The sequence below is a fragment of the Scyliorhinus torazame genome, chromosome 11, assembly GCF_047496885.1.
Source record: "Scyliorhinus torazame isolate Kashiwa2021f chromosome 11, sScyTor2.1, whole genome shotgun sequence".
NCBI lineage: Eukaryota > Metazoa > Chordata > Chondrichthyes > Carcharhiniformes > Scyliorhinidae > Scyliorhinus > Scyliorhinus torazame.
The window spans coordinates 233,435,214-233,459,845 of NC_092717.1; the positions used below are offsets into that span (position 1 = coordinate 233,435,214).

Sequence of the window (24,632 nt, forward strand, 5' to 3'; positions counted from 1 at the left end):
AAAATTCGACAGGAGCTAGGGAATGTGGATTGGGAGCAGCTCTTTAAGGGTAAATCCACATTTGAAATGTGGGAGTCTTTTAAGGAAAGGTTGATTAGAGTGCAGGTCCGACATGTCCCTGTGAAATTGAGGGATAGAAATGGCAAGATTAGGGAACCATGGATGACGGGTGGAATTGTGAGACTAGCTAAGATGAAAAAGGAAGCATACATAAGATCAAGGTGACTTAAATCTGATGAAGCTTTGGAGGAATATCGGGAAAGTAGGACAAATCTCAAACACGCAATAAAGAGGGCTAAAAGGGGTCATGAAATATCTTTGGCTAACAGGGTTAAGGAAAATCCCAAAGCGTTTTATTCGTAGAGAAGGAGCAAGAGAAACTAGAGAAAGGATTGGCCCACTCAAAGACAAAAGAGGGAATTTATGCGTGGAGTCAGAGGAAATGTGTGAGATTCTTAATGAGTACGTTGCATCGGTATTCACCAAGGAGAGGAACATGATGGATGTTGAGGCTACGGATGGATGTTTAAATACTCTAAAAGTCCCCATGTCCGGATGGGATCTATCCCAGGTTACTGAGGGAAGCGAGGGAAGAAATAGCTGGGGTCTTAACAGATATCTTTGCAGCATCCTTGAGCACGGGTGAGGTCCCGGAGGACTGGAGAATTGCTAATGTTGTCCCTTTGTTTAAGAAGGGTAGCAGGGATAATCCAGGGAATTATAGACCTGTGAGCTTGACGTCAGTGGTAGGCAAACTGCTGGAGAAGATACTGAGGGATAGGATCTTTTCACATTTGGAAGAAAATAGACGTATCAGTGATAGGCAGCATGGTTGTGTGCAGGGAAGGTCATGTCTTACAAACCTAATAGAATTATTTGAGGAAGTGACGAAGTTAATTGATGAGGGAAGGGCTGTAGATGTCATATACATGGACTTCAGTAAGGCATTTGATAAAGTTTCCCATGGCAGGTTGATGGAAAAAGTGAAGTCGTATGAGGTTCAGGGTGTACTAGCTAGATGGATAAAGAACAGGCTGGGCAACAGGAGACAAAGAGTAGTGGTGGAAGGGAGTGTCTCAAAATGGAGAAAGGTGACTAGTGGTGTTCCACAGGGATCCGTGCTCGGACCACTGTTGTTTGTGATATACATAAATGATCTGGACGAAGGTATAGGTGGTCTCGTTAGCAAGTTTGCAGATGAGACTAAGATTGGTGGAGTTGCAGATAGTGAGGAGGACTATCAGAGAATACAGCAAAATATAAATAGATTGGAGAGTTGGGCAGAGAAATGGCAGATGGAGTTCAATCCAGGCAAATGTGAGGTGATGCATTTTGGAAGATCTAATTCAAGAGCTGACTATACGGTCAATGGAAGAGTCCTGGGGAAAATTGATGTACAGAGAGATCTGGGAGTTCAGGTCCATTGTACCCTGAAGGTGGCAATGCAGGTCGATAGAGTGGTGGATAGCAACAAGCTTTTTCCAAGAGTGGGGGTGTCAATTACAAGGGGTCACGATTTCAAGGTGAGAGGGGGAAAGTTTAAGGGAGATGTGCGTGCAAAATCTTTTATGCAGAGGGTGGTGGGTGCCTGGAACGCTTTGCCAGCGGAGGTGGTAGAGGCGGGCACAATAGCATCATTTAAGATGCATGTAGACATATATATGAACGGGCGGGGAACAGAGGGTAGTAGATCCTTGGAAAATAGGTGACAGGTTTGCATAAAGGATCTGGATCAGCGCAGGCTGGGAGGGCCGAATGGCCTGTTCCTGTGCTGTAATTTTCTTTGTTCTTTGTTCTATTGTCACTGGACTGGTAATCCAGAGACCCAGAGTAATGCTCTGGGGACTAACATTCGAATCCCACCACAGCAGATGGTGAAATTTGAATTCAATTAAAAACAATGGGCGAAATTCTCCCGAAACGGCGCGATGTCCGCCGACTGGCGCCCAAAACGGCGCCAATCAGACGGGCATCGCGCCGCCCCAAAGGTGCGGAATGCTCCGCATCTTTGGGGGCCGAGCCCCAACATTGAGGGGCTAGGCCGGCGCCGGAGGAATTTCCGCCCCGCCAGCTGGCGGAAACGGCCTTTGTTGCCCCGCCAGCTGGTGTGGAAATGACATCCCCGGGCGACGCATGTGCGGGAGCGTCAGCGGCCACTGACAGTTTCCCACGCATGCGCAGTGGAGGGAGTCTTGTCCGCCTCCGCCATGGTGGAGACCGTGGCGGAGGCGGAAGGGAAAGAGTGCCCCCACGGCACAGGCCCGCCCGCGGATTGGTGGGCCCCGATCGCAGGCCAGGCCACCGTGGGGGCACCCCCCCCCGGGGCCAGATCGCCCCGCGCCCCCCCCCCCAGGACCCCGGAGCCCGCCCACGCCGCCTGGTCCCGCCGTTCAAAAGGTGGCTTGATCCACGCCGGCGGGACAGGCAATTTATCGGCGGGACTTCTGCCCATTCGGACCGGAGAATCGAGCGGGGGGGGGGCCTGCCAACCTGCGCGGCGCGATTCCCGCCCCCGGCGGGGACGGGATTCAAGCCAGCCCCCGGCGATTCTCCGACCCAGCGGGCGGTCGGAGAATGACGCCCCATATCTGGAAATAAAAGACCATCAGCGGGATTTTCCGTTGCGCCAGCAGCGAACCCACGCCCTCGGCTTTCCCAGCTGCGTGCGGCGGCCACAATGGGAAATCCCATTGGCAGGTGGCGGGAACTGAGAATCCTGCTGCCGACGAGGGCACGCTGCCCAGGAAAAGGTGGCTGGCGGACCGGAGAATCCCACCCCTGTAACCACTGTCGAATGTCATAAAATCCCACGTCCTTTATGGAAGGAAATCTGCCACCCTTACCCGGCCTGGCCTAGCCTACCTGTGAGCCCAATGTGGTTGACAATTAAATGCCCCCTGAAATGGCCGAGCAAGCCATTACCGGCGGGCAATAAATGGTGACCCAGCCAGCGATCCCCATATCCCATGAATGAATTTTTTAAAATTCATTTCGGCTAGGGAGCTATATTGTGTTATTTGTAGTGAAATAGTGATCCCCCTCCACGCATCTGTATCTTGAACAGGAACCAAGGTTTTAGACAGCAGCATCAAGGTTAGTTATATCTATCACCCTTTGCAATAAACTCAAACTTTCCCCTAATGGTTGACCTGCAACCATTGCTGTCCAGACGTCTGCTCTAGTGCTGCGGTAAGATATGATTCTGAGACTGTCAATGTTCCTCATTCATGATACATTGCATTTACAATAGACACCCAGCTAACTGCTCGCTCCTAGTGTGAGGCTGTTAGTTGACCTGTTTAACGTTACAGAGTTCGAGTCTTTAATCACAGTGGACCCAATGTATTTCACCTGCCTCACCTGCTGGTTGCTTTCCATCTGCATTATCTTTATTTCTGCCTTGGGCGCAAGCGGAACTCTTTATGGGTCCATGCCAGCCCCAGGGATCCATTGTCCACTCTCTCGTAATCCACTCCTTAACTTCATTTTCTTTTAACAAATTAATCTGGATTATATTTTAAGAGCTCCTGGAACAAAATCTGGAAGTGAGTGTGGGAGAGGGGCAATGTTGACCCAACGAGTCTGTTGGGAGACTGACCGGATTGATGGCAAATCTGGTCCTATGCCCCCCTTGAAGCAATGGGAGGGTAATATTGGGTCATTTCAAAGGGCATTTAAGAGTCAACCACACTATCGTAAATATGGGGTCATGTAAAGGCTAGAGTGCGTAAGGAGAGCAAATTTCCTTTCCTAAAGGTGTGCCAGATGGAATTTTGCGATGAACTGATACTTTCACGGTTGTCGTCACCAACACAAAGCTCTTATTTCACAATTTTAATTCCTCAGCTGTTGTAGTGAGATTTTGTTCTATATCTGGGAATAAATTCTTGCTGGTTCCATGTCACGTGATGTGTAGTGATGTCCGCAGAGTGTTTGCATGGACTTTGTGCTGGTCACCATCTTGATTGTTTGGGCAACACCCTTTAAAAAACCTCTCATCGCGTTTTTCAAGAATTCAGAGTGTGGCCAATCTATGCCTTTTCTCCTTGAAGCAACAAAGAAATAGAGCAGGAGAGTAAACTGGCAACGAGGATTGAGGCTGGGAAGAAGGTTTTTGTTGACTAATTGTGACACTGGAAGATTTTCGGGACTGGACATGCACACACACACACACATGCTCACAGACATTGGGCAATGCACTGTTGCCCATGTGGAGGTTTAACAAAAATGTTCAACAGTAACTGTGGGTAAGAAGACCGACAATTGGGGAAGTTTTGTTTGCAGTAAAGTCAGTAAGGTCTGGGTTGCACGGACCACGCACATGGCGAAACTACACTGGCTGCAGAGAACATGGATTTCGAAGACTGCCGACTCTGCCGTTACATGCGAGCAGAGTTAAATTTTTAATGCAAAAAAGGGGAAAGAATTCCTCGTTGCTTGTTCAAGGGATTGTTTGTTTTCAACACAGTCAGAAGGGAGGAAGTGCAGACCCTACGAGCCAGGATGTAATGTGGCGAGAAAAATGGGAGCCGTGAACACATTTGATAAGGATTATGAAACATGGAATTCACATGAAGAAAGATTCCAGTTGTTTTAATAGCTAATCAGACATCGGAGGACTTAATGGTTGCAACATTTCTCAGCTTAGTTGGTGGTAAAATATTTATGCTGCTCCAGAATCGTATTCACCCAGCAAAACCAGGAGATAATTAATGAAATTAATCAGTAATGATAATTAATCAGTGAATTAATGAAAATTTTAGAAGGACATTTCGCTCCTAAACCATTATTTACTTGCAGAAAGGATCCAATTCCACTGGCGTAGTCAGGAAGAAGGTGAAACCATTTCACAGTTTACAGCATCTTTAAGAAGATTAGCTATATATTGTGATACTTGAGGATACTCTTCAAGACAGGCTAGTTTGTGGGTTTTGCAGTGATGCAATTCAGAGGAAGCTGCTTACTGTAAGCGATTTAACTCTGAAAGCTGCGGTGGAAGTTGCCACATTTATGGAGTTTGCAAAGAGAGAAGCTTTGGAGATAGAGGCTGGAGCGAAGATCCACAAACGAGGTACTTCAAGGAACAAGACTGCAAAGGTGCAACCATGTCACCATTTTACACAGGTTGGATACTCAGCGGGGCAATGCTGAAGTAAATCAAATACATGCAACAATTGTGGCAAGGTGGGCCACATTACCAAAGCGTGTTTGGTTCAGAAAACCCCGACACCAGGAAAGTGCAAGAAGAATATTAAAAGTAAGCAATCCAGTCATGTCTACAAATTAGTGGATGAAGATCAAGGTTATTCAAAAGATAGCAAAACAGAGCTAGTGCAAGAGCTAAAGCTAGGTGTTAAGTCAATGCAGGACAATCAACAATGTTTTGGGGCATGTCATGATATTAAAGTGGAAGGGGATAAGGGCGCAGTAATATCACTGATATCTGAGACAATTTATCATCAAAAGCTGAGGCATCTGCCTTTGAAACTTTCAAATGTCCTAAGAACGCCCACTGAAGAGGTTGTAACATTAAAAGGATACATTATGGTGAATGTAGAAAGAAATGGATAGATGGTGGAGTTGCCTTTTCGCGCTGTCCGTGGTAGTTATACCACTGTATTTGGTAGGGCACAGTTGGCTAAAATTAGGCATAACTGGGAAACAGTCGCAAATTCTCCCTGTGCCTGCGTGGGTTTCCCCCGGGTGTTCTGGTTTCCTCCCACAGTCCAAAGATGTGCAGGGGAGGTGGATTGGACATGCTAAATTGCCCCTTAGTTGTCAGGGGTGTGCAGGTTAGGTGGGGTTACGGGGATAGGGAGTGGACCGAGGTAGGGTGCTCTTTCAGAGGATCGGTGCAGATTCGATGGGCCAAATGGACTCCTTCTCCACTGTAGGAATTCTATGATTCTATAATTAGTGGATTCAAAGATCAACTTGCAACAACTTCTGAAGAAGTCGGCGAAGTTGTTCCAAGATTCATTCGGCTGGGTGACTGGAGTTGAGCTGCATTTAAAAATCAAACCTAATGTCTCAAAGCTAGAACCATACCATGTGCCATTTGGCCTAAAGTTGAAGAAGAACTAGAAATCGTAGTAAGGGCAGGAGTCATTGAACCTGTTGCTTCAAGTGATTGGGCGACACCAATTGTTCCTGTATTAAATCAAGATGACTTAGTGAGAATTTGTGAAGATTTTACAACTACAATTAACCCAGTTTTGTGCTCAGACTATTGTCCACTGATGCTGATTGAGGACTTCTTTGCTGGACCTTCTGGAGGGCAGAAATTCAGTAAAGTTGATCTTTCACAGGCATATCAGCAGATGAATGTGGCTGCTGAATCATAGCCACTACACACCATCGTGAAGCATAAAGTTCTGTTTCATTACAGAAGGTTTCCTTGTGGAATAAGATCTACACCTCTTTTTTAAAGAGCCAGGAATCGAATTCCAAGTGGGCTGAATGGGGTGCAATGTTATTTAGATGACACACTCATCACCGATTCAAGTGAACAGGAACACTTGGAGAATTTAGAAGCTACACTGAAGCGGTTACAGAGCCGTAACCTGAGAGTTAAGAAGGAAAAGTGTGAATTTTCAAGTCATCCATAAATAACCTTGGTCATATTATCAAAAGTGATGAGTTACACAAACAGCCAAAGAAAATGTCAGCAATCTCAGAGCACTACATCTTCAAAATGTGATACAATTAAGGTCGTTTTTAGAATTGATCAGTTATTGTGGTAAATTTGTGCTGAATTTAGCAATACGATTGAAGCTTTTACACATGTGTCAAACATGTCCGAAGAATGTGAAAATACAGACAATGAAGTGAAAGGTGCTTTATTGAAGTCAGGACCATTGGTTCATTATAATCCAAAAATGAAGTTGCAATTAGCTTGTGATTCCTCACCCTATGGGGTTGGTGCAGTCATCTCACACACTGGGCTGGATTCTCCGTCGGTGGGACCCTCCATTTCTCCCGACGACACGAGGCTGCCCACAATGGGGAACCCCACCGGCCAGCTGACAGGTCGGAGGATCCCGCTGCCGGCGAGGACGCGCCACTCCGGAAAACGGGTGCGGCGGGCCGGAGAATCCCGCCCATTATGCCTTCAGGAGATGAACGACCGTTAGCATTTGCTTCTCGCAGTCTCACTGGAGCAGAAAGGAATTAATCTTAGCAAGAAAAAGAAACTTTGAACATTGTTTCGGTGTCAGAAGGTTCCATCATTACCTTTACGGGCATCATTTTACCCTTTTGACAGATCATCAACCCTTGACTGCAATCTTTGGGCCGTATAAAGAAACACCTTCTTTGGCAGCTAAACGATTGTAAAGATGGTCCTTGATATTGTCGGCACATACGTACGATATCCAGTATCACAAGTCAGAGCAATATGCAAATGCTGATGGTTTGTCATGATTGCTATTACTAGTCAAGCATGACCCTGAAGAACATTTTGTCAATATTTTGTGTTTCTCGCTCATGGATAATGTACCTGTGACTTCATCTCAAATTGAAAGATATTCAAGAACCCATCCAGTGATGGGGAAAGTGATGGACTTTGTCCAAAAAAGTAACGCTGTCAGACGTTCATCGCAAAAATTCGGACGACAAGCCTTACATCTCACGAAGACTTGTGTTCACAGTCCCGAATGGACAGTTCTATTATGGGAAATCCATGTGATTATTTCTCTCTGCTTGCGTAGCAGAGTCCTTGCCCAACTGCATGAAGCAATTGGCATGCAGCTATATATGGTGGCCGAGGTTAGATGCTCAAATTGAAGAGAACGTGGGACATGCCAATCTTGTGTAAAACTAAGAACCACTCCACCATTACATCTGTAGGAAAGGCCAACACAGCCATGGCAGAGAATGCACATCAATTATGCTGGTCCACTGGAGGGTCACATTTTCTTGGTGATTGTGGACATGCACTCCAAATGGCCAAAAGACACGATAGTGAAGTCAACGATAACTGAGCTCAGATGGATGATGGAAGAGTTTGGTGACGTCATGCTGATCAGTTACTTTGTAAAATTAAATTTAGAGTACCCAATTCTTTTTATCCAATTAAGGGGAAATTTAGTATGGCCAATGCACCTACCCTGCACATCCTTTTGGGTTGTGGGGGCGAGACCCACGCAGACACGGGGAGAATGTGCAAACTCCACACGGACAGTGACCCGGGGCCGGGATCAAATCTGGGTCCTCAGCGCCGTGATGCAGCGGTGCTAACCACTGCGCCACATTGCTGCCCATGCTGATCAATTATTGATGCCCGAGGTGAGTTTTAGAAACATCTCAACTGGTTCTACCTTAAGAAGATCTGGAGAGCTGTACTTTGGAACAGAAACCAGAAACAGTGACGAGTTCAGATTCTGTTCCTGAGAACTTTTCAATGCCTATTGTGACAGATACCGAAATAATTGCTCAAGAAGTACCATGTACAGAAAGGAATGAGGACAGTTCTGAGGTCAGGAGCAGCCGCGTTCAAGAATACTGAATTCTACCAAAATGAAATAGACGTTCATCACAGAGATTGTCTCGTTGAATTGTGTCGATGTACAGAAATAACAGACCAGGGGATCTGCTGTATAAATGTTACTTGTTGTCATTGCACTCATGAAGTAAAGAGGGGAGGGGCGATATGTATCTGGAAATATGTTCCTGCTGATTCTGCATCATGTGATGTATAGTGACATCAGCAGAGTGTTTGTGTGGGCTTTGAGCAGATCATCATCTTGATTGTATGAACAGCACCTTTAATAAACCTCTCATCACGTTTTACAAGAATCCAGTGTATGGGCACCTCTAGACCTTTCCCTTTTGCGGCAACAAAGCAACGTAACAAGTTTGACCTCGTGTCTCACGGACCATTTTCCCAGGTCTATGGTCCTGGCCTCTGTCCAGGACGAGGTCTATAAATTTTCCCTGACTCGAAAATGCTGGAAAGTTTGATTAGGCTGGGTGGTGTCATTTTTCAGCCGCGCAAACACGTCGGGTCAACTGGTCTCATTTCATTCCCCAAAGTTCTATGATTCTAGAGTTGTGTATCAATTAGAGAGGTACACTGACAAATAGGTAAAGTGGGGCACTGGGGTTTCGGGGGAAGGTATGCCCCTCTGCCAAACACGACAGCAGAAGGACAGCGGCTCGTCTGGCAGGTTTTGGAGAAAAGGAGCGGGATTCTCCGTTGGCCGACGCCGAAATCAGGAAAGGCGATAGGGCGGAGAATGCTGAAATCACAGCCGGCACCGATTTGACGCCATCTCGAAAACAGCGTCAATGCATTTCACTCCGTATGCACAGTAGACATCGTTTGCATTTCATTAACCGGCCTGACCCGGTATTCTCCGGGGCCTCTGCGATTCTTTCGATGGGCCGAGTTCCCGACAGCGTGGTTCACTTGTGCTTTCAAAAATCGTGAAACCGCCGTGGCGGTTGCTGAGAGAGAGAGAGTGGGTATGGAAGGTGTCCAACATCACCATCGTTTGCTGATATTTGTGCCGCTGACCGGAGGACTTCCTCCAGGGCCGGGAGGAATAGCGGGGGGTGGCCAGGAGGTGGGCTGTGGGGTCAGGGTGAAAAGGGAGCAGAACACCATTGCTGCAGCCATCAAGCAGCCACGCAGCTGCATGCACCGCTAACAGCCCACTTTGAACCAGTGCCAAGGGTCGTATAGGTGTCTCCTAGGGCACCACCCCCCTTAAGTGCCCCCAGCCAACCCATCAGCTGTATGGGCGCTCTCCAGCACAACCAGTGCCATCCTGTTGGCTGGGATGAGTGTGTGTGGGGAGTGCAGTGTGTATGTGCGGCTGCAGCTTGTGAGCCTCCCGAGTGTCGATCACGGACCTGGCGAATCCCGCACCGTTTTCCATTGGAATCGATTGTGTTCCAGCGGCACTGGTGCTAGCCCCTCAACGGCAGCGGTATCAGTCCAGGTGTGGCGCCTGTTTTTCTGTCGTAACCATCCACGGATTAGGTGTTGGCATCAACACTATAGTCTCAGAAACAGAGATTCCTGCCCAAGATGTCTCCTTCTGCATAAATTGGTAGACAAAGGTTTGGCGTTCCTGCTAGAGGTGCTTTTGGGAATATGATCCCAGAATGCGATCGCCACTGCTGCAGTTATGCCAAGGTGAAGCTACCTCCCGGTTTCCACAACAACTCCTCCGTATACAGCTGAATGCTAAATCTCCCGGAGACCAACAGAACTGAGCAAGGCAATCGAATGTAATCAATTAGAGACTGCAATGAGACCAAAGGGACCTCGAGGTTACGGAATTAAACCAAACTTACGCTGGATATATAATCATGTAATTGCTGTAGGTGAAGGAAACAGTGATTTTAATTATTTGCTGCGATGCGTATGGTTCCTTACCAAGAGCAGATCCACTTGAGTTTGAACTCACCTAAACTGAGTTTACAAAAATTTAAAGCGATCTGAATTAATTGCACAGCAGCAAAACACTGCGGATGCTGGAAATGTGAAATAAAAACAGAAAATGTCAGAAAAGCTCAGCAGGTCTGGCAGCATCTTTGGAGTGAGAAACAGGGTTAGCGGGTCGAGTCCGTGCATCTCTTCTTCAGAGCTCACACAGACTCGAAACGTTAACTCTGTTCCTCTCTCCACAGATGCCGCCAGGTCTGTTGAGTTTTGTCTTCATCTCCTGTTAAATCAAGTGTCGCCTTGGCATGAGAGTTAGACACGAGTGAGGCTTCAGTTAATAGCTGGTTCCTGCAGCTGCAGGTCAGTAACATGTGGCCAAAAGTGCCTGTGTGCCCAAGGTTCTAAACACGCACCATCAGCAGAAATGAGCCACGCTGACCTGGAGTTTGGAGGGGGGGGGGGAGGGGGGGACATGGCTTGATCCATTTTATGGTGGAGGTGGCCTCAGTTGAGTTGACTTTCGAACCAGCGTAAGATGATATGGAAGCTCAAGCTAAGTGCGCATTGTGTGTTACCTTTTAACATCCCACAATCCTTTGCACTATTTCTGTCAATTCTGCCCCTATTGCAATGGGGACTGGGCACAGACACAAATAGAAACTCCAGGCCGTGGTGGTTTGGATTACTGCGAAGCATGGTGGATAGGCAGTTCACTGGGGTGGCACAGTGGATGGCATTGCACCAGGGATCCGGGTTCGATTGCGTCCTCGGGAGTTTGCACTTTGTCACCGTGCCTGCGTGAGTTTCCCCCGGGTGCTGCGGTTTCCTCCCACAGTCCAAAGATGTGCAGGTTGGGTGGATTGGCCCCTTAGTGTCCAAAGATGTGTAGATTAGGTGGGGTCACTGGGACAGGGTGAAGGAGTGGGCTTTGTCTTTCAGAAGGTGAGTGCAAACTCGATGGGCCGAATGGCCTCCTTCTGCGCTGTAGAGCTTCCATTATTCTATGTCTAAATGCAGCAAGACCTGGACAATATCCAGGAGTGGGCTGACGAGTGGCAAGTATCATTCGCACCACACTAGTGCCAGCTCCAACAAGAGAGCATCTGACCATTGCCCCATGACATTCAATGGCATTACCATCGCTGAACCCCCACCATCAACATTCTGGGGGTTACCATTGAGTAGAAACTGAACTGGACTAGCCATATTAATACTGTGGCTACCAGAGCAGGTCAAAAACTAGGCTCCTGCAGTGAGTAACTCACCTCCTGACCTGCCAAAGCCTGTCCACCATTTACAAGGCACAAGTCAGGAGTGTGATGGAATACTCTCCACTCGCCTGGATGAGTGCAACTCCAAGAACAATCAAGAAGCTCAACACCATCCAAGACAAAGCAGCCTGCCTGATGCTACCCCTTCCACAAACAATCAATCCCTCCTCCACCGACAAACAGAGGCTGCTGTGTGTACCATCTACAAGATGCACTGCAGTAACTCACCAAGGTTCCTTAGGCAGCACCTTCCAAACCCATGACAACTACAAGGACAAGAACAGCAAATATCTGGGAACCCCTCCAGCTGGAGGTTCCCCTCCAAGTCATTCACCACCCTGACGTGGAAATATATCGCCTTCCCTTCACTGTCGCTGGGTCAAAATCCGGGAACTCCCTCCCTAACAGCACAGTGGGTGTACCTACACCTCAGGGTCTGTGGCGGTTCACGAAGGCAGCTCGCCACCACCTTCAGAAGGGCAACTAGGGATGGGCAACAAACGCCTGGCCGAGCCAACAACGCCCACATCCCGTAAAAATGAATTTAAAAAAGGCTACGTGAGTTGCTTAAATCGGCCGTAAAGGATATGTGACTCAGGTGTTAGTCTTTTCTGTTCAGTCCTATGATTATTGTAATCCGAGGACGTAATTAAAGTCACACTTGTCCAGCACTCTGTGCTTGTGCTATCACTTTTCAAATGAATCACTCGACTAACTCTAATTTATTCTGCTATTTTCTAAGCTTTCTTTGTTTCCGTTTGCATGATTTGAAATGAGCGTTAAAAAAAAAAAAGAAATCTCATGAAAATAATGTAACGATGTACATTAATCTTCCCTTGACTGTGCATTATACTTTGTACAGAGAACCCTGCACAAATTGGAAGAGGCCTTGTTCTCATTAGCTTGGTGGATGTCAACGATAATGCTCCTGAATTCCCAGTGGAATATGAAACATTTGTGTGTGAAAATTCCAACCACGGCAAGGTAAGGAACTGCCCTAAATTATACTTAACTGACAGTCAATCTGTCCTGGGGATGTGTTTACATGTGTTCAGCTTGACGTTGTCGCGGCTCATTGGCTCGCACTCTCACCCTTGAGTCGACAGCTCGTTCCCTCTTCACGATCTGAGCAGGCAACCCTGTGGGAAGAGAGCTCCCGGTTTTTATTGCTCTTCGTGTGAGGAACTGTTCCCTGACATTACCCTTGAGCAAACAGAGTTTAATTTTAGGTTAAGCCCCCCCTGTTCTAAACTTCCGCATCGGAAGACATAATGGCTGGAGTCCTCCGGGCGTTCGCTGATGTAGGCGTTCTGTTGTCCCACCGGCAGCAACCACCCCCCCCACCCCCCGCCTGCATGTTTCCCAGCTGTGTGGGGTGACTTCATTGGGAATTTCCATGGGCAGCGGCGGGAGCAGAGAATCTCACCTCCAGCAAATGGTGTGCCACCTCCCGTTGCCGAGAAACACGTGGCTGGGAGGTCGGAGAATCCCCCCCTCCCTGCCCGGATTCTTTCCATCTACCCTGTCAACTCCTTCAGTCATCTTAAACACTTCAACGAGATCACCCGTTAATCTACCACACTCAAGAGAATGCCAGTCAGGCCTATGCGACCTGTCCTCATAATTTGGCCACTTTATTCTTTCCGATGCTCCTTAATTGATGCTGTTACATGTTCTGTTTAAGATGAGTAATGCATACGATGAGAAGACCGTAAGACATAGGAGCAGAATTAGGCCATTCGGCCCATTGAGTCTGCTCCGCTTTTCGATCATCGTTGCTATGTGTCTCATCCTCATTCTCCTGCCTTCTCTCCATAGGCCCTAATCCCCTGAAGGCGATCTTTTGGCACAGTGGGTCGTATCCCTGCCTCTGCGCCAGAAGCTCTGCATCTGAGTCCCACCACAGTGCCAAGCCTTTATGGCCCCGGCCGTCACTGATCTTCCCGTGGTGGATGCGGCGATCCACTTAAATCCCCTGATGACTCTGGCAGGACCGTGAGGTCACCACAGTGGGAGGGGCTGGAAACTCCCACCACACGACCTCTGGTCAAGTGAGGTATATTCATAACGTAGCCAAGCAGGCTGATTTGTCAACCTGCATATCTTCCCAGCGCAGGTCAATGTTGTGCTGAGAGCAGAAGAGACTTCCCCGGTCAGCCATTGCGATGGAAAAACTGTCCTCAATAGCCATTGCTCCAGACCCCAGGGTGCATGTAAAAGTACGTGTTGCCACAGAAACCCTGGCTCCCTGGGTGATCTGTAACACACCACAGCCGTAAGATGATGAATATTTCAGAAGCGCATCTGTTGTATTGTGGGATTCTTATTTTAACAGCACACTGTCAAGCTGATTCTGAAATATTCCATTCCCTGTGTGGAGTATTTGTTGACCAAGAGTGAAAAAACATAGAAAGTAGAAGCAGGAGTCGGCCATTCAGCCCCTCAACCTGGTCCACCATTCAACATGATCATGGCCGATCCTCTATCTCAACACCACACTCCCGCTCTGTCCCCATACCCATCGAAGTGTCTAAAAATCCACCTACTTTGTGGTGGCTCGAGATTATACACTGGAAGCTTCCAGCAGTAAACAAAGGGGTTTATTGATGAAAGACAGAGGCAGATAGATATCAGACACAGAACACAACACACAGCTCCCTGATTCAGAGTGCCAGGGCCCTGTTCCCAGGGTCCTGTGCAAACTCTCCATTGGCCGGGGTTCGTGCCCTCCCCCGCGATGGGCCCCAAATCGGTCACATGGTCAGTGGAGCTCGCCCCCTTAAAGGGGCCATGCCACCACATATTTCGCTTAAATATAGTCAAGTGCTTGAAAATGTGATTGTAATAGATACGTACTTTATCGCCAATCCAGACACGATGGGCCGACGGGCCTCTTTCTGTGCCTTAAAACTCCTGGCCTCCACAACCTCATCTCAGTTCTATATGGCCTACCATACCTACTGCAAGGTCAGAGAATTCGGGTAGGGTTTGCATGCCCTTGATTGTCTGATCGTTGAACCCAAGCAGTGGGGAAGCGGGGATAAGAGCAGAAATTACGGGAAACGCTCAGCGAGTCTGGCAGCGTATGTGGAGAGAGAAACTGAGTTAACTTTACGGATCAATCCTCCTTCGTCGGAATGGGAAGAAGTTAGAGATTTAAGTTTCTCAACAAGTGCAGAGGCAGGGAAGAGGGTGGGGGTGGTCGGAAAGGGGCGGGGGTGGTGGCAGGGTCGAGAACAGAAGAGGGGGCAAGTCTTTCGGCAGACGGGAGTAATTAAGCGATGAGAGGGTTGATGGTGCAAGGCACAAAGGGGGTGTTGACAGGACAAGTAAAAACGTAAAAATTAGTTCCAATGGAAGTTTAAACCGCCACAGCATAAAACATTACCAGCATCTGCTCCGCAAGAAAATGGGAGAACTTGTGATTCCGGTTAGGTTATGTTCGAAATTTAAGTGCAAATCTCATGAATCCTTTAGAAATTAGACAAAAACGGGCCCTACAATCCACTCAAATTACTTGCAATCAACGCGTCGATTGCTTGAGAAAAGAACACTGCAACTTTCAGTGATTTCTCCCGAATGACTGTTAGATGCTTCATGAGCTTGATATGAATACAAAACGCGATAATTAGATTAAATCACAGGGAATTGTGGCTGCATGATAGCAATGTAAATGAAAAAAATACAGGTTTGCGGCAAATTAAAAATTAAAATGCCAAATGAAAGAATGGAGCAGTTTAAAATTCCGAGGAACATTTATTTGCCATCATTCCAATTAGAATACAAATAATTCCGAATACAGGCGAGGAGAGGCCACACTAATTTAGTTCTTGTGAAAGCTCCATTATGTGCCTCATGCACGGCTACCCATCGAATCAATTACACAGCTTCATTCCATGCATTGGAATGAAGGCACATAATGGACGCCTGATTTAGTATTCTTTGCCCCGGCAAGGAAAGACAATTATGCAGCACCTCTCCTGGCCTCAGGACACCTCAAAGCGTTTTAACTTTGTGTGAAGTCACCGCTGCAATGTGGAAAATGTGAGCGCAGCAAGATCCCGCAAACAGAGACGTCACGATGGCCTCATAACCAGGGCTTTTTTGTTTTAAAGGGATGGCGGATGCAGACAGACAAGGGCAGATCAGTGTGAGTAAGCAGGCCGGGTCAAAAGCCTCGCCTCTGGCCAATGCTGTCTTATTCCTCTCATGGCCATTCGTGGGGCATTGTTGATGCACAATGGTCCCACCATTCGCTAACATAACAAAGAGTCAGTGCTCTCAACTCACAGGGCAAAGAAGCACTTTGAGGCTCCTCGTTCTGATGTGACGGGCCCTATATAAATGCGTGCACTATCAAGATATCTAACATCACCATCAGAGGGTGTCTTACACATTGGCGCCTCACTGCAAATCCTCCATTTTATAGTGTCCCCAGAATTGCCAAGGGTTTTTTTCGGCAATGTCTTCCCTGTTATATTTGCCTTTATCTCTAATCCTGCTACTAACACAAATTGATGATTCAGTACACGAGGCCATTCCGCCCATGACGTCTATCTTTGGTAGCACCATCCAATAGCTCTCATTCCCGTGCTCTTTCCCCAAAGTCTCACAATAGAACCATAGAATTCTTACAGTGCCGAAGGAGACCACTCGGCCCATTGAGTCTGCACCGACCCTCTGAAAGAGCACCCTGTGGTATTATCAGGTATTGCGGTACCTAAGAGGCTGATGACCATTAGTTAAACCTTGGAGTTTACCATTAGCTGTTGCTACATAGCTCCGCCTGTCCCTGTGCCGTCCCAGCAGCCTTCACTTTCTGTACCGAAGCTGCTGGGGAACAAGTTCTAGTCGATTAAAGCCTTCAGTTATGAAATCACTTCGTCTTGAGTGTAATTGATCGTGCATCAATTTAATCGACTAGACTTAAGCTGGAAGGATGGACCTCCGCATCAAACCGGAGTGCCTACAACTCAGCCCCCACGCGGAGAACTCGGCTGCAATATTTAAACACTGGCTGGAGTGCTTTAAAGGCTGCCTCGAGACGGCCGGAGGCACCCCTCAGAAGGACAGAAAATGCATCTCCTGCGCTCAAGGGTCAGCCCTGGGATCTACACCCTTATCGAGGAGGCGGAGGACTATGATGCCGCGATCGAACTGTTAAAAGGACATTATATCCGCCCTGTAAATCAGGTCTGCGCACATCACCTGCTTGCAACTAGACGGCAAAGCCCCGGGGAATCGTTGGAGGATTTCTACCGGGCGCTACTGGTGCTGGGCCGAAACTGTGGCTGCCCGCAAGTTTCGGGGAGCGAGCATATGGAACTTTTAATCAGGGATGCCTTCGTAGCAGGTATGACCTCCTCAGTGATCCGCCAAAGACTCCTAGAAAAGAGCACCCTGGGACTCAGAGAGGCACGGGCCCTGGCAGGGTCCATGGACGTAGCCTCCCAAAACGCGCAGTCCTATGCGCTCGACCGCGCAGCGGCCCCCTGGGCTGCGTGGCACCCCGCAGTGGCAGCCCCACAGACCTTCCCCCTGACCCCGCAGGCCTGCGCGGCGAGACATCCCGCTAATGCCGCCGTGCCCTGCTGTTTCTTCTGCGGGCAGGTGAATCATCCCCGCCCGTGCTTCCCATCCCGCACCGCCACCTGCAAAGGGTGCGGCAAGAAGGGCCACTTTGTGGGGGTCTGCCAGGCCCGCGCCGTGGCTGTGGTCTCCAGCGACTATTTCCTGAACGTGATTGACGAGTACTATTTCCTGAACGTGATTGACGAGTACTCCCGGTTCCCATTCGCCATCCCCTGCCCAGACATGACCAGAACCACCGTCATCAAGGCCCTCCAGGGGATCTTTACACTGTTCGGTTTCCCCACCTACATACACAGTGATAGGGGGTCCTCCTTTATGAGCGACGAACTGCGTCAATTCCTGCTCAGCAGGGGCATTGCCTCAAGCAGGATGACCAGTTACAACCCCCGGGGAAACGGGCAGGTAGAGAGGGAGAACGGAACGGTCTGGAAGACCATTCTACTAGCCCTACGGTCCAGGAATCTCCCAGTCTCCCGCTGGCAAGAAGTCCTCCCGGTGGCCCTCCATGCCATCCGGTCGCTGCTCTGTACAACCACAAATCAGACACCTCATGAACGTCTCCTTTTTTTCCCCAGGAAGCCCACCTCCGGGACCTCGCTCCCAACCTGGCTAGCGACACCCGGACCCATCCTGCTTCGGAAGCACGTGCGGGCACACAAGTCGGACCCGTTGGTTGAGAGGGTCCACCTGCTGCACGCTAACTCCCAGTACACCTACGTGTCGTTCCCTGACGGCCGGCAAGATACGGTCTCCCTCCGGGACCTGGCGCCCGCCGGTACCCCACGTGTATCCGAACCATTACCCCCACCTCCACCCCCCCCATAGCACCTCACTGGAGGGTCAGTACTCCCGCTGCTCCTGCCTAGGCCCACCCACCCACCGACACCCACTACAGGGGTGTAAAACGTAAAGAATAGTTCCAATGGAAGTTTAAACGGCCACAGCATAAAACATTACCAGCATCTGCTCCCCCCCCCCCCCACCCCGTGTCAACCGTTTGCCCCAACAGCGCCGCCAAGGGGTGACGAAGCTGCCAGGGAGGCCAAAACCACGCTCCCGGCGTTGCAACCACCTGGACCCCCACCAGAATCACCAGCGAAGCCCAGACGATCCAGGAGGACAGCCAGGCCACCCGATCGACTGATTGCTTCGCTGTGACTTTAACCGTGAATGAACACTTTGTAAATGTTCTCGACAGCCCTGTAAGGAGGTATCACGGTACCTCCATAGCTGATCATACCATGTTAAAGGCGACTGTTACCACTGGCCACCACCCCTGCCGGACTCTTTTTTTTAACAGGGGGAGAATGTGGTAGTACCAGGTATTGCGGTACCTAAGAGGCTGATGACCATTGGTTAAACCTAGGAGTTTACCATTGGCTGTTGCTACATAGCTCCGCCCTGACAGGCGGAGTATAAGAACCGGTGCCGTCCCAGCAGCCTTCACTTTCTGTACCGAAGCTGCTGGGGAACAGGTTCTAGTCGCTTAAAGCCTTCAGTTATGAAATCACTTCGTCTTGAGTGTAATTGATCGCGCATCACTCCCCCACCCTATCCCTGGAACCCTCCCCCACCCTATCCCCGGAACCCCTACCTAACCTGTGCATCCCTGGACACTATGGGGAAATTTAGCATGGCCAATCCACCTAACCAGCATATCTTTGGACTGTGGGAGGAAACCTACGGAGACAACGTGCAGACTCCGCACAGACAGTGACCCAAGGCCGGAGTTGAACCTGGGACCCTGTCGCTGTGAGGCAGCAGTGCTAACCACTATGCCACCATGCTGCCCACAATGTTCTCTCCTGGAATGTTAGCATTTGTTGCAAAAGGACTGGAGTTTAAAAGTAGAGAACTGTTGTTGCAATTGTAAAGGGTGTTGGTGAGACCACATCTGGAGTATTGTGTCCAGTTTTGGTCTCCTTATTTGAGGAAGGATGTGGTGGCTTTGGAGGCAGTTCAGAGGAGGTTCACCATATTGATTCCGGGGATGAAAAGGTTGAGGTATGATGAGAGATTGAACAATTTGGGCTTAAACCCGCTGGAGTTCAGAAGGTTGAGAGGGGATCAAATCGAGGTGTGTAAAATATTAAGAGAGATTGATAAAGTGAACGTAGACCAAATGTTCCCCTTTGTGGGTCAATCTAGAATGAGAGGTCACAGGTGCAGGTTGAGAGATGGTAGATTTAGAACTGAGATGAGGAGGAACTACTTCTCGCAGAGGGTGGTGAGCTTGTGGAACTCACTGGCCCCCACAGTGCGGTGGAATCTGAGCCTTTAAATGGTTTCAAGAAGGAGATAGATATATTTCTGATTTAAAGGGCAACAGGTGGGGAAGTGGATTTGAGACCAGGAAGAGATGTGATTGAATGGTGGAGCAGGCTCGAAGGGCCGAATTGCCCCCTAATTCCTATATTCTACATTCCTAAAATCTGGGGACAGTGGAGCTCCGAAGAGACTTGGAGGTCCAGGCCCGCAAAACCATTAAAATGTCATGAACCAATGCAGAAAATAATTCATAAGGCTAACTGAATATAACTGAAGGAAGAGAACACAAAGGGGCTAGGAGTTACAGTTCAGCTATGCAAGGCCCTGGTTAAATCAGACCTAGAGCTGAGTGAGTAAGACTGGTCATCACGCCTTCGGAAGGAAAGACTGGCTTAAGAACATAAGACATAGGAGCAGGAAGCAGCCACTCGACCCCCGGAGATATAGGATCATGTCTGATCCTGGCTTAAGCTGCATATTCTTGCTTTTTTTAATTCTTTCATGGGATGTGGATATTGCTGGCAAAGCAAGTATTCATTGCCCATCCTAATTGCCCTTGAACAGATTTCAGAGGACAGTTAAGTGTCAACCACATTGCTGTGGATCTGGAGTCACACGTAGGCCAGACCGGGTAAGGACGGCAGATTTCCTTCCCTGAAGGATATGACGAAACCAGATGGGTTGTTCCAAAAATCGATGATTGTTTCAAGGTCACCATTACTGAGATGTTAGGCAAGAACTCCCACATGCTACATGGCACGCCCACTCACGGATATCTACTTGGGAGGTGTGAAGTGCTCATTTGACTGTGCTTTCAAGTTCCCTGTTAGCGATAACCTTCAGCCGCACGGCCAGAGGCCTCCGCGGTCACTGAGAGTTATGGGTGGTCGGTGGGGCTGGGGTTGTCCCCGGAACAGCACCACATAATCCAGGGGTTGGCATGGTGGACCCGTCGGGTGCTGAGACACCCATCCCCCGCCCCCCCTCCCCAGCCCAAGCCCAGCCCAGCCTATGGGTGGGCAATCACCACCGGGATGTCACCCTATCGACTGCATCAGCTCCGGGTAAACCGGGTCCAGAGGCTCAGCATCTGACTGGGCCCCAGCTGGGTCCTGGGATCCAGCAGATCACCGAATGCTGTCTCGTCTGGGGGTTCCTGCCTCCACCTGATGTGCTCCTGCAACTGTGTGGTGCTCACTGGAATGTCCCCTAGAAGACTGACCATTACCGTTGCCCACCGAGGTGTGTGTCTCTGCGCTGGTGGAGGGTGGGGATGACAGCTGTGACGCATCGATGGTGGTCTCTTTGGAGCTCTCCTCTGGGGTGTCCTCATGTGTGGCACCGTTGGCTAGTCAGTGGGAGGGATGGGTCATTCTGTCTGGCATGAACTCATGTGTGACAGGTCATCTGGGTGGGGGCCGTGAATCCTCACCTCTGCACCATGCGCCTGCCTTCATTTGGTTACTGATCTGTCCTCTGCCACCCCCTAACCTTCAGGGCCCGCTCCTCATACGGAGGTGAGGACTCTGGTGTCCGGCAACCTGCACGAAACGTATGTGGGGGTGAGAGGGTGGAGTGGGTGGCACTGCTGGACACGGGTGGGCTGTGACTCGGAACAGTGCAGGGCAGGGGCGGTGCCAGGTGCACACATGTGGTGGGGTGGAGGAGGGTTTGGTGCCAACGCACCGGTGCGGCCTGGTGGAGGTCATCGATCTTGCGGCACTGGGTGCCGTTACTCCTGATCACGCTGCCCGTGCTGACGGCCGCTGCCACTTGCAGTTGGCACTGGCTGCCCTGCGGCTGGCCCTCCCACACACTCGGGGGAACAGGGCAACCCTTCTGGCCTCTACCGTGTCCAGTAATCTGCCCAGGTTGGTATCCCCGAAGCGTGGGGCTGGCTTTCTGGGTGACATGGCTGCGGGTTTAGCGGGGTTGAAATGCTGCTCTCTGGCGAGTCCAGTCCCGGTAATCAGCCGGCGGCACCATTATTTGAGCCTTGAAGCCTGTGGGGCCTCAATAAGTGGACCAATTAACAATTTAAAGTGGTGACGGCCTCGCCGGCCGTGTGTCCGGAAGCTCGCGGCAGTCCCCGCTTGCTGCCACACTTCGAAACATTTTGGTTAAATAGTGCCCTGTATGTTTCAATAAGATCACCTCTTATCCTGTTAACTCCAATGGATATAGACCTCAACCTGTTGAACCTTTCCTCATCAGATAAGCTCTTCATCCAAGGCATGAGGTCATTCAATCAAATGAACTGAAACGCACTTCTCAGCTGGTTTAGACTGACATTTAACCCCCTTTACTAATCATAATTGCAGTGTGCAGTGAAATGCTTATTGGAACAAAAATATTTGCAGTAATGAAGCTTATGCTAACAAGGTTTCACAGTGGCTTAGTTTTGTTCAGGAGTGGTTCATTGATAATTAATGGCCGTACAGAACCCGTTGTGGTTCCTGCATGTGAAACTGCTGCCTTAAAGTGCCATTTGCAAAACTATAGCAATCTAATTGGTCTCAGTGGGGTAACTAAGATTTTCAGCTGCTCAAACAAAATAATTGTTTGTGTCTAACAAGTTTAAAGCTGCAAAGAGGTTCTGGATAAATAAATAAGCTCATCTGCTGAGGTGTCAAATCAGTCAATGCAGTTGTCTGTTTCAAGGTTCGGTCTGTCAAGCTGTAACATTTTGTGAAAGCATTCAGCCGTAGGGCACTCTTACACCCTTCTCTGTGAATAAATTTTAATTAGTACCCACACCAATTCCAAGTCATCTAATTGAGAGAAATGACAGATCTGAAACCGCATCAGAATCGAGCAGGAAATCTGAGTGTGGTGATGGAGCTCGACGGGATCAGGATAACTCTGCATAGTTTTTGAGAGCAGGGCAAAAGTGGAGATGGGGGGTCTTTACACAGTACGAATGATGGTACTAATAAAATAAATCCAGGGGAAACGCCTTTGCCCAGAGAGCAGTGAGAGTGGGGCCTCTTTAATCAGTGACCGTTTCTTGAATAAAGATGACAACATGAATTTGTGACTGCTCAAATTTTGCGACTTCTTCTTCATGGTTCTAACTTCCACTCCGAGTGGCCCAAATACATTTCGGTAATAACAACATTCGATCGCACCCGAGGGACTGGGAAGGAATTCTGGACACGAGACCGCAGGGAGCTCACGTTGGTCATGGAGGGAGCTGATTTTTTTAAAAAATAATTCTGTCATAGGACGTAGCTAGACCAGCATTCATTGACCATCCCTAATTGCTCTTGAGAAGGTGGTGCTGAGTCAAGAAGAAGACAAGAAGAGATTACTCGCACAAGGATTAGGATTTGTTTTACTGTCACGTTTGCTGAGGTACAGTAAAAAGTCCAGACAGATCAATCCATACATGAAAAAACTTAGGACATATATAAATACACAATGTAAATAGATAGGCACAGACATCGGGTGAACATACAGAGAGCAGCATTACTCGGTAGAGAAAATGTGTGAAGAGAACAGTTCAGTCCACAAGAGTCATTCAGGAGTCTGCTAACAGCAGGGAAGAAACTGTTTTTGAGTCTGTTCGTGCGTGTTCTTGGACTTTTGTATCTGCTGCCCGATGGAAGAAGCTGGAAGAACAAATACCCTGGGTGGAAGGGGTCTTTGATTATGCTGCCCGCTTTCCCAAGGCAGCAGGAGGTGTGGATAGAGTCCATGGATGGGAGGCGGGTTTGCGTGATGGACTGGTCTGTGTTCACGACTTTGTAGTTTCTATGGATATATCCCTGGAATTCAGAAGGTTAAGTAATAACAATCGCTTATTGTCACAAGTAGGCTTCAATGAAGTTACTGTGAAAAGCTCCTAGACGCCACATTCCGGCGCCTGTTTGGGGAGGCCGGTACGGGAATTAAACCCGCGCTGCTGGCCTTGTTCTGCATTACAAGCCAGCTGTTTAGTCCACTGTGCGAAACCAGCCCCGTGATGATGTGATTGACGATTTGCAGCTACGTAAAGGGGTTCAGCTGGGGCCAATAGAAATAAATTAAATTCTCCTGGTTGGGGAATCCAGAACTCGGGTACACAGTCAAAAGATTAGAGCTAGACTTTTCAGGAGTGAAGTTAGGAAACACTGTTACACGCAAAGGGTATGGAAGTTTGGAACTCAGTTCTACAGAAGGCAGTTGAAGTTAGATCAATGGTTTTTTTCAAATCGGAGTTTGATGAGGATTTTGCTTAGTCAAAGGTTGAGGGTGTTTTGTTATGCGCTTAACGTAGCATAAGCTGCTTCCTTGCTGTGCACTCTGACAAAGGAAGGTTCAGACTTGGAGACAGCTTTAACACGTTTATTAAACTATTAACAATTCTCTTACTTGGATTCGACTCTACTGTTAATCCTGCTATAGCTACTCAGACTGACGACCCAGTCTGCTACAATCCACGTGGTGGGTGTGATGTTCAATCAACCCTGTGTCTGTACTCACTGAGTGTCTCCACTGGAAAGAGACTGAGCATGTGTGATGTGTCCTTTTATATGAGTTGTGTAATGCCCTCCTGTGGTCGTGTCACCTCTATGTGTATCGTAACTGCCCATTGGTCGTGTCCTATCCTACTGACCTATTGGTTGAATGTCTGTGTGTCATGTCTCTGGTGCTCCCTGTAGTGCCTAGCTAGGTGTAGTGTATGTACATTAACCCTTTGTATACTCACAGTGATGTATATCACCACAGAGGGACTCTGGGAAAAGTGGGGTATGTGGGGCGCAATTCTCCGCTCCCGCGCCGGTTGGGAGAATCGCCTGGGTCGCTAAATTTTCCCGCGACGCCGGTCCGATGCCCTCCCGCGATTCTCCCAAGCGGCGAGAACGGCCCAGTCGTGTTCCGCGCGGCGCAGGCCGGAGAATCGCCCGAGACACCCAAAATGGCGATTCTCCGGCACCCCTGCTAGTCTCAGGCCCGGATGGGCCGAGCGGCCAGGCCAAAACGACGGGTTCCCCCCCCGGCGCCATCCACACCTGGTCGCTGCCGTCGGGAACAGCGCGGGAACGCTGGGGGGGGGCGGCCTGCGTGGGGGGAGGGGGGATCCTGCACTGGGGGGGGGCCTCAAATGGGGTCTGGCCCGCGATCGG

General features: G+C 49.1%; 1 protein-coding gene across 3 annotated transcripts in view; it reads left to right on the forward strand.

The window, feature by feature from the left end:
• LOC140385854 (cadherin-7-like) overlaps nt 1-24,632 on the forward strand; it is a 451,440-nt gene that overhangs the window by 406,673 nt on the left and 20,135 nt on the right. For all 3 annotated transcript variants that reach the window (XM_072468447.1, XM_072468445.1, XM_072468446.1), the window contains one exon: nt 12,527-12,648. In XM_072468447.1, the coding sequence (XP_072324548.1) occupies nt 12,527-12,648 (122 nt within the window). The remainder of the gene's footprint in view (nt 1-12,526; nt 12,649-24,632) is intronic.